The following is a 14,281-nucleotide window of genomic DNA, read 5'->3' as shown; positions in this document are numbered from 1 at the left end:
AAGCTTATCATATAATGCTAACTTTTACATTAATTACTTTGAAATTTTGATGCTTTATCAAAAGAATGATGACAGTAATGAATTTTATCACATACATTTTTTAAAAACCCATGAAGTGATCATCAGAAACAAAAAGAAGGGAAAGGAGGCAGATGCTCTTTATTACAAAAGCACACAGCAAATAAATGTAATAGAAATAATTGAATTAGAAAAATATTTGCAACTTCCAATACAATGATTGATTCAGGCAGGGGTCATCAACGAATGTTAAAATCTCACTGGGTGAAATTTTGTTAAAGAACTTAAGATTCACAAAGTCTCAAAAGCATCCCACCATAATTACAATGTATTTCTTCTACAAAGGTGGAATGCTGCCTTTCAGTAAAGAAATCCAGAGATAATGCCTTAGACAAGTGATCAAATTTGGCCTCACCAATAAGGAAAAGTGACATTATGTGTTTCCTTATGCGATGCAATGAGGGGCATGACATTATCCATATTATCCATTATCCCTTGCCAAATATATTTATCCTGAATCTAATAATGAGGAACAACTCCAAACTGAGAGGCATTGTGCAAAATAGCTCCCGTATATTATTCAAAAATGTTAGTGTCATAAAATACTAAAAAGACTAGGGAGCAATTTTAGATATAAGGAGACTAAAGCTTTATGACAACTAAATGTAATGCATGTCCCTGATTGGATTATGGAATTCAGAAAGAAAAGATCAGCAATGTTACTGAGGGAAACAATTGGGAAAATTTGAATATGGATGAATTTTAAATTTCATAACATTTCTACAGCAATGCTAAATTTCTTAGGCATGACAATGATACTATAGTTATGTTAGAGGTGGTCCTTGCTCTTATGAAATACATGCTTATATATTTATGGATGAAATGTTTTCAGGGTTATAACAACCTTACCTTTAAATGAGCCAGAAACAGAGAGAGAGAGAGAAAGCAAATGGGGAAAAATATTGAGTAATGAATGTAGATGAAATATAAAAGAAAGCAACTAAAAGTGGATAAATTAGACTTCAAAATTTAAAACTTCTACTCATCAAAAGGCACTATTAAGCAAAGACTCTATGACACAAAAGAATGGGCAAGACATCAGCTGGGAGAAAATATTTGCAAAACATGTATCTGACTACAGACCTGTATATAATTATACAAAGAACTCCTACCACTCAATAATTTTTTTAAAAAAATTATAAATGGGCAAAAGCCTGGAGTAGACTTTTCACAAAGAGAGATTCAGAAATCAGGGAGACATAAATCAAAACTTCAGTGATATACCAATACGTATCTGCTAGAAAGGCTAAAGTTAAATTTTGGCGAGAACGTGGAGCAGCCTGAAGCGTCACACATGAATGCTGAAAGTATAAAATGGTACAACTTCCTTAAAAAAAGTTAGGAGGCTGGGCGCGATGGCTCACACCTGTAATCCCAGCACTTTGGGAGGCCGAGGCTGGCGGATCACTTGAGATCGGGAGTTTGAGACCAGCCTGACCAACATGAGAAACCTTGTCTCTACTAAAAATACAAAATTTGCCAGGTGTGGTGGTGTATGTCTGTAATCCCAGCTACTCGGGAGGCTAAAGCAGGAGAATTGCTTGAATCCATGAGGTGGTGAGCCGAGATCGTGCCATTGTACTCCAGCCCGGGCAACAAGAATGAAACTCCATCTCAAAAAATAAAATAAAATAAAAGTTAGGCAATTTTTTATAAATAGTATATGAGTCACATCTATGGCCATACCACACTGAGATCTTGTCCGATCTCAGGAAAGTGTATGAGTCATTTGCTATTCTTTCAGCCTTACTATAGATTTATATTTTTCCACAAAAATCTCTACTAAAATTTTTTTTAAAAATAGCCAGGCATTGTGGCTTGTGCCTGTGGTCCCAGGAGGTGAAGAATGCAGTGAGCCATGATCATGCCACTGTACTCCAGCCTGGGCAACAGAGCAAGACCCTGTCTCAAAACTAAACAAAACAAAAAGTTGAGAAAAAAAAATCTGTGGTGCTTTAGAATGTGGCTTCAGAAAAATAGCTATGATATAATATGTATCTGTTTAATTGGTTCTCTATTATCTTAGATGATTTTTAAAATAGTCATCTATTCAATCAATATCTCTTAAGTACCTGCCCTGTGCCAGCAGTCTCCTAGGTACTGAGAATACAATGAGGTACACGAAAGACACACGTCTAGTCCTCATGCAATCTATATTTTAATTTTTTTCTTTTTTCTTTTTTTTTTTCCTTTGAGACGGAGTCTCGCTCTGTCACCCAGGCTGGAGTGCAGTGGCGCAATCTCGGCTCACTGCAAGCTCCACCTCCCAGGTTCAAGCCATTCTCCTGCCTCACCCTCCCAAGAAGCTGAGATTACAGGCGACCGCCACCATGCCCAGCTAATTTTTTGTATTTTTAGTAGAGATGGGATTTTACCATGTTAGCCACAATGGTCTCAATCTCCTGACCTCGTGATCTGCCCGCCTTGGCCTCCCAAAGTGCTGGGATTACAGGCGTGAGCCACCACGCCCGGCTGCAATTTATATTTTTATGCAGAAGTACCTGCTGAAAAACTAGATGGGTAGTTAGATAGATAGACAGAAATTACCAAGTACAATTAAGATTCTGAGCATACAGAGGAGATTATGTGTGAGAGAGTTTGAGGGAGAGTGCTACTCAGTATAGTCAGGAAAGGCTTTTCACAAAAATAACCTTTCAGTTGAAATGTAAAGACTGAAACAGATTCAACCACACACAAAGCAGGAAAACAGCCTTCCAGACAAAGGGGACAGTGAGTGCAAAGGCCCTGAGGTGGAAAATATCTTGGGTATTATTTGAAATAGAACATTTGCTGCATTTTGGGTAAGCTGGCCACTGATACTGATTTGGGCCACCACAACTTTGGTACTGCTTGCAAGAACAACATCCAGCATTTAACATGAGGACAGAGAGAATGGAAAAGACAAGGGCATAATTTTTAGTCAATGACTGAGGGAGACTAAGGAGAGTGGGCTCCCGAAATCAGGAGATAAACAGAACCCAAGTCTCTGGAGTCTTTGAACACTGAGGAGAGCTTTATCTAGAGCTGGTGCCTTTTAAGGTAAATCAGCTCATGTCAACCTACCTAGCTTAGTCCCATCACTATCTAATGATGACAATGATAATAATGACCATGGCCAAGATAAGAGGTCAGTTACATTTCATCGATCACTTCCCATGTTTCAGTCTGTGTCAAGGGCTTGATTTCATTTAATTCTCTCAACCACTCTATGAGGTAAACATTGTTCTCCACGTTACAGATGAGAAAACAGGCTCACACTGGTTGTTTAATGTGCATAAGGTCACGCAGCATCTAAACGGCAGAGCCAGCATTAGAACCCAGCCTGTCTGATATTTGAATCCCACTCTGTGTATTGTTACCTTTGAGAGACTCCAACAAATACCTTTTGGCTGGTACTTTCTCCAGGCACCTAAAGAGGCCTGGGTCATTTGGATGGATGCAAGAGGACTTCAAGAGTCATTTTGAACTGATGACAGAGGGAGGGAGGAACACGGAGGGAGAAAAAAGGCATAAGTAATAGTAAAAGACCAGCTGGAAAAAGTTTCTCAGGATTCTCTTGGTTCATGTGCTACATTACACATTTTTCAAAGGGCACTGCATAAGCAAACAACATTGCCCTAATCCTGAAGCCTGAATTCAAAATGCATTCATTTCTTTTAGCCACCAGAGATTCAGAAAAACATGCCACAATGATATGATTCTTGAGCTGTGCTTTTGATAAATAAAAAAGGTGGAAAACAGAAGGTTAACATTCATATATATTTTACAATTACAAATGCAAAACAGCAGCCAAGAATAAATGTTTATATCAAGGTTATAAGCAGATGAAAAATGACAGTCTGTACTAGAAATGTAAACAGACCATTAATTATAGCAGCCCCACAAAGCATCGTAGTAATATGGAGTTTGCAATACTTTGCTGAAATTTACATAACTATATAGTCTCCTCTCAGATTCCAAAGATTCCATTTTTGATAAGTAGCAATTCAAAAGGTCAGTCACCTCATCTACATTATTATTCAACGTCTATGAATGTGAAATGGTGACACCTGGAATTTACATGTTAGAGAAAGGGATCTGCTGCTTCCAGCTCTTTATTTATTCTAGCACTACTGTGTGCCAGGCATAGAGTACAGCCCTGGGGATACCCAGATGAGTAAGACACACAGTCTGTCTCCAGAACTGCCAATCTAGAAAGGGAGACAGACTAGTAAATACATAACCCCAGCAGAGTTTGGACAAACTGAACAGATAGAGATCTAAATGGCATAGGGTTTGTCTCCCAACCAGACAGCTTCAATTATAATCTACCAGTTACAACAGTGACGTTAACTAAATTAAGCTCTTCTTTCTTCTTCCTTCCTTCTTTTCTTTCTTTCCTTCCTTCTCTTTCTTCCTTCCCTCCATCCCTCCCTGATTACGTGCTTTCCTCCCTTCCTCCTTTTCATTCAATAACTACATCCAGTCAATAGTTAACAAGACTGTATAATAATAGCAACTTTACATGTACTTAAAACTTACTATGTGTCAGGCATTAATAACATTACTGCCTTTAAACCCCACAAAAGGCTAGGCTCAGTGGCTCATGCCTGTAATCTCAGCACTTTGGGAGCTGAGGTGGGCAGATCACCTGAGGTCGAGAGTTCAAGACCTGCCTGGCCAACATGGTGAATCCCGGTCTCTACTAAAAATACAAAAAATTAGCTGGACATGGTGGCAGGTGCCTGTAATCCCAGCCACTCAGGAGGCTGAGGCAGGAGAATTGCTTGAACCCGGGAGGCAGAGGTTGCAGTGAGCCAAGATCATGCCATTTGCACTGCAGCCTGGGCAACAAGAGCAAAACTCTGCTTAAAAAAAAAAAAAAAAAGACAAGACAAGAAAAGAAAACCCTAAAACTCCAGGAAGAAAAACAAAGGAAGATATTTCCCCCATTTTACAGATGAAACTGAGGCATCAATGTTGCACATCTGGCAAGTGGCTGAACAAAGACACAGGCATGGAGACTCCAGAATGCGGGCTCCAAAGTACATTGCCTGTCTCTATCGGTTATGAGGAAGTATGCCTGTCACACTACCTGATGCAATAATAAGAATCCAGTGATTAAAGAACATTTTGGAATTCCTAACAAAGGCTTTCCAAACAAAGAACCTGCCTTTCAAAAATCAGAACGGGGGAAAAGGAAAGGATGATGAGAGGAAAAGATGCAGTATTCGTTGTGGGCCTTCTCTGGTTTCCCCCTTGGGAGCACAGTGGCCCTCCACCTGCACGAATGATGAGAATTGGCATTCTGCTTGATTACTGTGCATCTGTTACGAGCCTCAGAGTGAGTGAAGCAAAAACAAAATAAGCCTCCTAATCGAGGTGAGTCACTTGTACTGTTTTTGAGTCCCAGTGGTATTTTCCTTATTTTTCACCAGCAGGCACATATGCCCCCCAAATTGCAATGATATTTCAAAACAATTTAAATCAAGCTTGATAGCTAATTATCCTAAGGTCATGCTTAAGAACCAAACACCAGAACATCAAAAATCTAAGATTGTCTAAAGGTGAAGAATGCAACATTAATTTTTCCCCATTAAAAAACAAAGGGGTGGGGAAAGCAAGCTTTTTTATTCCCTGAGAATAACTGGTTTTCAAAAATCATCCAAAATAGACCTCTTAAGACATTTCACCTCTGCTCTGAGTGTTTTAAGCTGGCCCTCTGATTACAAAATGTTCATGTGAAATCTCATCAAGATGCTTTCTTAAGATGAAGAATGTTTTATAAATTGTAATGGCTTTAATCAACGCCCTCTTTGAAGCTATTTAACTCTATGATGTAGCCCAACCATTGCTTCAATTATGTCATTTATCAACTCTGTATTAATTAAGTATCATTATAGAGATTGATTTATATACTTTTTCACGTCTCTCTCACCAGATGGTATAGCACTCTCCCTCTCTGACACTCCATAAACATCACCTGGATTCACTCATCTCTCTCCCCAGCTGAATGTTTAATCAGCTCTTAGTCATCTTCAAACTAAATTACTCCTCTTCCTCCTCCTCTTCACTACACTCTGTCAATACGGTACACAAAGGCCAAGTGATATAAAACATCAGCCAGTAGTATTTCCAAACCCAAGCTCTATCAACAACTCATTCCCACCTCAATGAGTTCATACCCAGTGTGGTGATGCAATTTTCACAGTAAAATGAAGAGAAAGTCTTTTGCTTCCTTAGCTGATTAAAAGTTGCAGTCTGTGTTCAACTATCTGGGGTAATGGAGAAAATAGCTAGGAAAAAATATATGTGGCAATGGGAATACAACAAACAATTTGGCCTCTGTAGAGTTACCTTTTGAATTATATTTTACTTGGGCTAATATAAAAATTATTTTGCATTCTTGAGCTTGCATACTGAGAAAGCAGGAGGCAGAAGTCCCAAGGTATACCGCATTGCAAGAAGGCCAGCCTAGAATTTTAAACTGCCTTGGGTGATCTAAAAAGTGGACAACAGAGAAATGGAAATGCTGAACTGTTTTTCTTGCAAAATATAAAGACCAGATTAATGGGACTATCTTACAGTCGCCTCAGACCCAAAATGTCTAGAAACCAAACTGGCCAGTTTTCCTCCAAGCAAGCTCCCTCTCCTGACCCCTACATTTCCTATTCTTCTGTCCCCAAGCTGGGATCCTTAGAGCAAGGATCATCAGCTCAAATATCTATAGGACTCAAATAGGCAACATAAATGAATAAAGTATATAAAAAAGAGGGGAAAACTTGGCAGATAAGAGGGGGGACATCCCATCAACAAGAAGGACTTGGTGGCTAATCTGCTCAGCTGACGTTTGCCCAATGGAACATGCAAGATATATCACCAAATGTGGTTTTTCTCTAAAACCACAAATCCTTATTGTTATTTGAAACTTATGATTTTTAAATTTTGGGCTGAACTAAACACAGATTCATCCCATAGATTTTTATCCTTGCCTATCAACTTGGACCCCTAGTCCTTCCCCCTTTGAATCCAATCAATCCCCAAGTTCTAATGTTTTCATACTATGCCTCCTGCTGATTTCTTTCCATTCCAATTGCCATTATCTATGCCCTCATTACTTCATATCTGCATTATTAGAGGAGTATCCTGTCCTTCCCTCTCCAGTGCATGCTATCCACAACGGCCAAATCGATCTTTCTAAAACAGTAGTTCTTAAACTTTAATGTGTATCAGAATCACCTGGAGGGCTTGTTAAACCAGATTACTGGACCCCACCCCTAACTTTTCTGATACAACAGGTATTAGGTGGGGCCTAATAATTTGCACATCAATAAGCTCCCAGGTAGGTTGATGATGCTATTCCAGGGACCACACTTCAAGAACCACTGCTGTAAAATTCACCCCATATCTTTAATACATTCCATGGTTCCCCATTTCCTCCACATTAAACTTAAAGCTGCCTCATCTGCTGCCCTGAATTCTTCAAGCTTAGTCTCTTCCTCTCACCCCAAAATTGCATTTCTCTGATCCCCTAGGAGGCCTGGATCCAGCTAAACTGATCTGCTTGTGTTTTACCCTAATATATCATGCACTCCCACCTTGCTTTAACATTTACAGAGAGTCTTTCCACCTCCTTTCTCTTGTTCAATTCTGCCTTTTTATTGAACATACCCCAAATCCACATTGTCAGTGCAACCAACCCCAATCAGACTTCTGTTATCTCCTCTAGATTCCTACAGCATTAGCTCTCCAGGTTGCTTGGTACAGTCTAACAGCATGGAAGTTAGAGCCAGAGACTCTGAGTTTGAATCCTGGTTCTTTCAATAGATGTGTAGCATGATAAGCCATTAATCATTCTGAACCTGCCTCTCCTTCAGTAAAAGAGATACCAATACAGTTATCTACTTCTATTGGGTTACATAAAGAATTAATTGAGACAAACTCTTTAACCCTTTAGAATAGTACAAAGTCGGTGCTTAATAAATAGTAATTTCCTTTCTTTATCCCTTTCCCCCAATCATTCCCTTAGCACTAAATATAAAATAAATAATACTAATCGCTTATATGTTCTTATCCCCTTCTCTTTTGGCTACATAAAAATATTTATTGAGGACAGAAAATATATGGAATTCACCTTAGTAATCCTAGTATTTGGAAATTCTGAGCAGCTGGGAAGCTCTCAAGAAATATGTACTAAACAATATGATAAATTTGAGAAATAATATAAGAAGTAATTCCATAGAGAAGCTTTCCTCTGTGGGACTTAAATATCTAATTAATTGCATTTATTCTTAAAATATATTTCCCATGATAAAAGCAAAGAAAGGTATTTTACTGTCAGAAAACCTAAAAAAGCTCTAATGGGGGGCATCTCAGTTGATAATGGTGATGGAAAGGAGTGTCATTAGAAAAGCATTAATAAAGGGAAGATCTCCTAGAAGTAAAGTTGAGCCCAAGAACACTAATAACGGCAACAATAATGAACCTGGAGACGATGCTGACAACAAGCAATGGACATTTTTTCAGGACATCTGTCATGTAACCGTGTGACTGCTGCAGATCCAAAATGGCTGATGATATTGATGATTGCACCAAAAAGTGTCCAATCAAACTGGTCACATCAAATTATCCTCCAGGGGATTCTCAAATTTTGAATCCAAGTATCAACAAATTATTTTATATATATATATATAAAAAATATATATATAGTCTCATATATATAAAAATATATATAGTCTCTCATAATGTTCTCTAGTGTTCTCTAGTGTTGCTGACTTCTATAATATTTTTAGATGAAATCCAGTATCACCCATTCCCATAGAGGTGAAATGCTTTCCAGAGAGAAGGGAGCTATTTTCCTTAATCAACAACTCAAAACATCTTTGTTCATAAGTGTTGTGGCAGAAGAAAATATATAATCTGGCATATTGGGCATCTGAATATTTTCCTCCAAATACAGAGCAAAGTAGCCTAAAATTTCAAGTTGTTTTAAACTTACTACACATAGGTTACATAGTTTGGACAAAGAGCACCAGGAACTGGGTCAGCTGGTTTGTTGTGAGAGCCCTGCCATGATTTGCTCTACATCCTCAGACAAGTTCATTCCTTCAGTAGACATTTCCTAAGTTATTACCATGTATCAAACATTATATTAGATGATAGGAACCCAGAGGTTAAAAAATACAAGTAACCAATGTCTTTCTGGAACTTAAGAGTCTAATGTGGAGACAGGCAATTGGGCAGTATTTCACCAAATTCACTTTCCTTTCACCCTGGACATAAAGATAGGCCAAACTTCCTAGCCTCCATGCAATGGCATTCTGCCCAGTAAAATGTCAGCAGAAGTGAGGTGTGGCATATCCAGGCCTAGATATGGATAACCATGGAAAATCTCCCTCGAGGTTATCGACTTTCTCTCTCTATCCCTTTATGAGCCAGATGAATGCAGAAGACTCTGCAGGGAACTCGGATCTCAAAAATGACACAGCCACAGATGGAAAGGAGCAGAAGGCCACATTCTGACCACCCCCTTGAAACTATTATGTGAACATGCAAGAGACTCCTATTGTGTGAAGTGACTGAGATTTGAAGCTATTTGTTACAACAGTTAGTCTACCAAAGCATGAACCACAACTATTAATACTTCCAAGACATTATGATGCAGAGCATGCAAAGGATGATGTATGTGGAAATACCAAATAAGAGGTAACTCACCCAGGCTACAAGTGGATATCAGGGAGGGCTCCCCAGAGTAAAAAAACTCGTAAGTATGTGGCAGTGAGAAGGGAAATGGAGGGTTGCAGAGGAGAAAGCATATGCAAAGTCACAAAACTTTGAGGAAACGTGGTGCATGGGAAAAGTGTTAGCGATTCCTGACTGCTGGAATATGGAGTCGCTCTGGGAAATGGAGCTGCTCCATGTGTAACTGTTGAAATGATTGATAAAGAGCAGAACCTAAGAGACTCAGTAACTATTAGAAATGACGGACACGGGAAGAGAAAAAAGCAATAAAGGACCTTTGACTTAGAAGATGAAGAATGAGGTCAATTTTGAAAAAAAATTGAAACTGAAATAGCTATGGAACATCCCAAAGAAGAATCCACAGGCAGGTGAATATATAGGCCTAGAGCTCATGGCAGTGGTGTGGATGAGAGAGAGGGGTTTGGAAATGGCCACAATGTTGATTGTGGTTGAAGTCACATCTTCACAAGCATGAACCACATTCATAGGAGCATGATGAGGACACTCAGGTCAAACAGTCACAGTGAGAAGTCAGAGATATAGGGAAGGAATAGAGATGAGAGTGAAAAGGTGTAAGTGTGAGAGTGACAGCAAGCAAGAAAGAGAGAGAAAACATGAGAAAGAAGTCATGGAAACCAAAGAGAAGAAATACTGAAAACGGAGTTGATGGAGGCGAGTGTTTCAGAAAAGTGAAGTAAGATGATGACCTGAAAAATGTCCATTAAATTTGACAAGTCGGCAGCTATTTGTGACCTTAACAAGTCCTGTTTCAGTATTGGCAAAAGCCTGGCTATAATAGTCTGAAGAGTGAATGAAAGATGAGGAATCAGAGGTAGGAATATAGAATACTCATCAAAGAAACTTAGTTCTGAAAACGATAAGCTAGAAGTGACAAACATAGTTTATCTCACTTTATTTTAGTTTTTATTTCTCAGGATACAAGACTTAAATATGTTAGTATGTCTAATTGTCTGAACTTTTATTTTCTCTATCAATAAAATAGGGCAATAATGACCTACTACATGAGCCACTGAATTGTTGTCAGAGCAAATAAAGTAACATGTGAAAGAATCTAAAGCACTAGGTAAAGTCCAATGTTATTATGTATTTATAAATGTTGAAAGAATAGAGTTATACAAGTTAAGAGTCCAGTGAAATATGGATTGGCTATAAAATCAGCAAAACATTATAATCAGTCTTAGAGGCTAGCAACAGATTCTGAAGTCCCTTGCTGGACAATTCTTCTGGTACTTCTAATTTGTAGCTTGGGTTTCCAGATGTCTTCATTATGCCAGGAAAAAAAAAAATGCCAATGAATCCTGGCAAATGACTGGGCATTAAGTCATTTGGGAATTTATTAGTCTTATGAGTAGCAGTTCTTAAATAAAGGTTTCTGGCCATCACCCAGTTTCACAAGCAACAGACCAGCTCCATAATTTAAGTCTCATGACCAGTGAAATCACGGTGAATGGCCACAGCTTGCTGAGTATGTTATTCCAAGGGGTGATGGAGGTATTATGGGAAGTAAGCTAGCCATTTTAGGACTTCCGCCTGGGAAGTCTAATCATCCAAAAAGAATATGGTCCAATCATTATTTCACTAGTCTTGAAACCTCAAAGACCCCGCAAAGAACATTATTTTTAGCACTATGACATCAATGTAACTAGTCATATAACTTCTAACAAGTAGTTTTAACATGCCCCATCCTCCTCCCCTGGGAAGATATCTTATCCCTGTATAAGGAAAATGTCTCTTTCCTTTTCTCTGTACTTTTGTACAACTACCCTATGACTGGATTTCCTAGCTGCTGACATATGTTCCCCAGTTATTTTTATTTTCAGGGGTGTAGGGTGCTAATTAAGGTCAAGCAGCTGTGTCTCCAGTTCCAAACAGCAATTGTACGGAATAAGTAAACTTCCCTTTCCAATAGATTTCAAAAATCCAATCTTGAGATCCAAATAAACCCCATCTGCTATTATTTTTGCATTAAAAAAAATCTTAGACTAGGCTATAACACTAAAATGATGCTTCTTTTCCCCACGTTTCCCAAATATTTTATCCTTAACGTTCGACACTGCCATAATAGCTAGTAAACTAGGTTGAACATCTACATCTCAGTTTTTAGACTTTTTATCCACTGTAATAATACTGAATTTCATCCTAGGACTAAGGGCCAATAAAGTTCTTTGGCATTACCTCAATCAAGACTACAAAGAATGGCCGGGCGCGGTGGCTCAAGCCTGTAATCCCAGCACTTTGGGAGGCCGAGGCGGGCGGATCACGAGGTCAGGAGATGGAGACCATCCTGGCTAACACGGTGAAACCCCGTCTCTACTAAAAAAATACAAAAAAAAAAAAACTAGCCGGGCGAGGTGGCGGGCGCCTGTAGTCCCAGCTACTCGGGAGGCTGAGGCAGGAGAATGGCGTAAACCCGGGAGGCGGAGCTTGCAGTGAGCTGAGATCTGGCCACTGCACTCCAGCCTGGGTGGCAGAGCGAGACTCCGTCTCAAAAAAAAAAAAAGACTACAAAGAAAAAGACAACTCCTATGTTACGCTCAAACAATATTACCAAATATTTATATGGACCTTTGTAGATAATCATTTACAGATAGTTAAGTATCTTTTTCAAGTTGACCTCATTTAATCTCAAAATTATTTTATACATTTATTATTATTCTTTATCCCTGATTAATAGAAGAAAATTATGAGGCCTAGAGAAGTTTAAGAAACATTCTTAAGACCACATAGTTGTTCAGGAGCAGAGCCAAGTCTGTATCCAAGGTACTCTAATTCCCTAACTCTTCACTATACCATAGATGGCCCCCATCATGTCACCCACTCTCTTTTTACTCTACTTCTCTCACAACATGCAAAACAGCCTGGCTCCCTCTGAAGTCATTAGGAATCTCTGATGAAATGCAGACATGAACTCAGTTCTTCCTCCAACGAAAATACATAATATATTAGTTATATAAGGAATGTAATGGGATCACTGTGGATGTGGAAAGCTTTAAAGCTTTTTCAAGGAATGCACAAATGATGCTTGGAATCCAGAAAAGCCCAAGAAGACATTACAAACAAATGACCAAATGTGGAATGGGTGGTGGGGATCGGGGGCGGGGGGAAACTCCATGAACAATAAGTATTTTCATTTGAATGGTTTGTTTTTATTTCATAAGGACTTTTCCTTCATGGAAAACCCTTGTTTTTGAAAGGAGTTCAAATGATCATTATGACAAACCTGTAGATGGAGAGGGAGGCCACGGATCGAATGAGAGATGCCAAAGCCCCGACCTTGGCAGCTTCCACCGCCCCCTGCGTTCGGTATTGCACCGTCCTTGAGTAGTTGATGTAAGGTTGGTTATAAACAACAATCTTCCCTCTTGCTTCTGAGGCCCTTCTCTGCAGTTCATCGAAAGAGGTCACCACCAGAACTTCTGCTGTAATGCCTAGAAATAAAAGTCATGCAAGATTAACTTACAGTTTCCCATCAGCCAGGCTCAATTGGCACATGAAAGGTCACACACATGCTCTTTCTGCTACATCTGGCAAACTGGTATGAGAAGGTCAAAGTTTTAGAGCCATTTAGCATGGGAAAGAGATTGCGGGGTTAGCCAACTTCCCAAGACAGTAAAAATGCATTTAAAATAATACAACATACAAATCGTATGGTTTTTCAACTCACTAGACCAACTGGTATTAAATCACAAACTGCTTGAAACGATAGCTTCTTTTTTAATTCTTTCCCACCCAGAGAAGTCACACATTTCACAGAATGATGCTAATCATTTATTTTTAAAAATGCATTTCAGAGAGCTCTCCTTAGGATTAATGAAACACATATTAATCTTTTTATAAAACTATTTTAATATGTTGCTAAACAACCTACAACAACATCACACAAAGGATGCCAGTGTGTGAAGAATACTCTTAGAAGCCAATGTTCTTCATAAATCAAACTTTTAACAAATGGTTAATGTAACCTCTCTCAAGAACCACAAAAAGTAAGCTTTCCTTCCTCCTTTGTATAAAAACATGCTTAAAGAGTGGAAACTTCCCATGCCTCCCAATTTACAGTACTTGTTCATCACCAAACACATCATTATTTTTCAAATAAAAATTTTGAAGATGTTGTGTAATGGCGCTATAATCCTGTTGTCTTCGTTAGAAGAGATGTCCCTTCGTTTCTCATACCATAAGACTTGCCCACATCTTCCTGATTAGGGAACAGGGTTTCACATCTTCCAAGAAATCATTCAAAATGTGCCAGACCATTGAAGATCCAAATTGATGGAGTAATTAGAGTAACAAGGAAAAAATATTTGGCAACAAAGGCCAGAGGCAGTGGCTAAATATATCTAAAAGAAAGTAAGTGGTAGGGGCCTAATGTTTTGTGACTTTAGCCATGCAATCATGAAGTATGTCAGTAAAAAACAAAGTATCAACATATATTTCCATATTTCCTTAATATTAAAAAACTAGA

General features: G+C 38.7%; 1 protein-coding gene across 1 annotated transcript in view; it reads right to left on the bottom strand.

Annotated features, from left to right (window-relative positions):
* Positions 1–14,281, bottom strand: part of CPQ (carboxypeptidase Q) — a 495,137-nt gene that overhangs the window by 290,829 nt on the left and 190,027 nt on the right. Inside the window, exon 3 of the mRNA XM_017875290.1 lies at positions 13,040–13,247. Within this exon, the coding sequence (XP_017730779.1) occupies positions 13,040–13,247 (208 nt within the window). The remainder of the gene's footprint in view (positions 1–13,039; positions 13,248–14,281) is intronic.

The sequence above is a fragment of the Rhinopithecus bieti genome, unplaced genomic scaffold (assembly GCF_001698545.2).
Source record: "Rhinopithecus bieti isolate Rb0 unplaced genomic scaffold, ASM169854v2 scaffold_8760, whole genome shotgun sequence".
NCBI lineage: Eukaryota > Metazoa > Chordata > Mammalia > Primates > Cercopithecidae > Rhinopithecus > Rhinopithecus bieti.
This window is presented reverse-complemented; position numbering and strand designations above follow the sequence as displayed.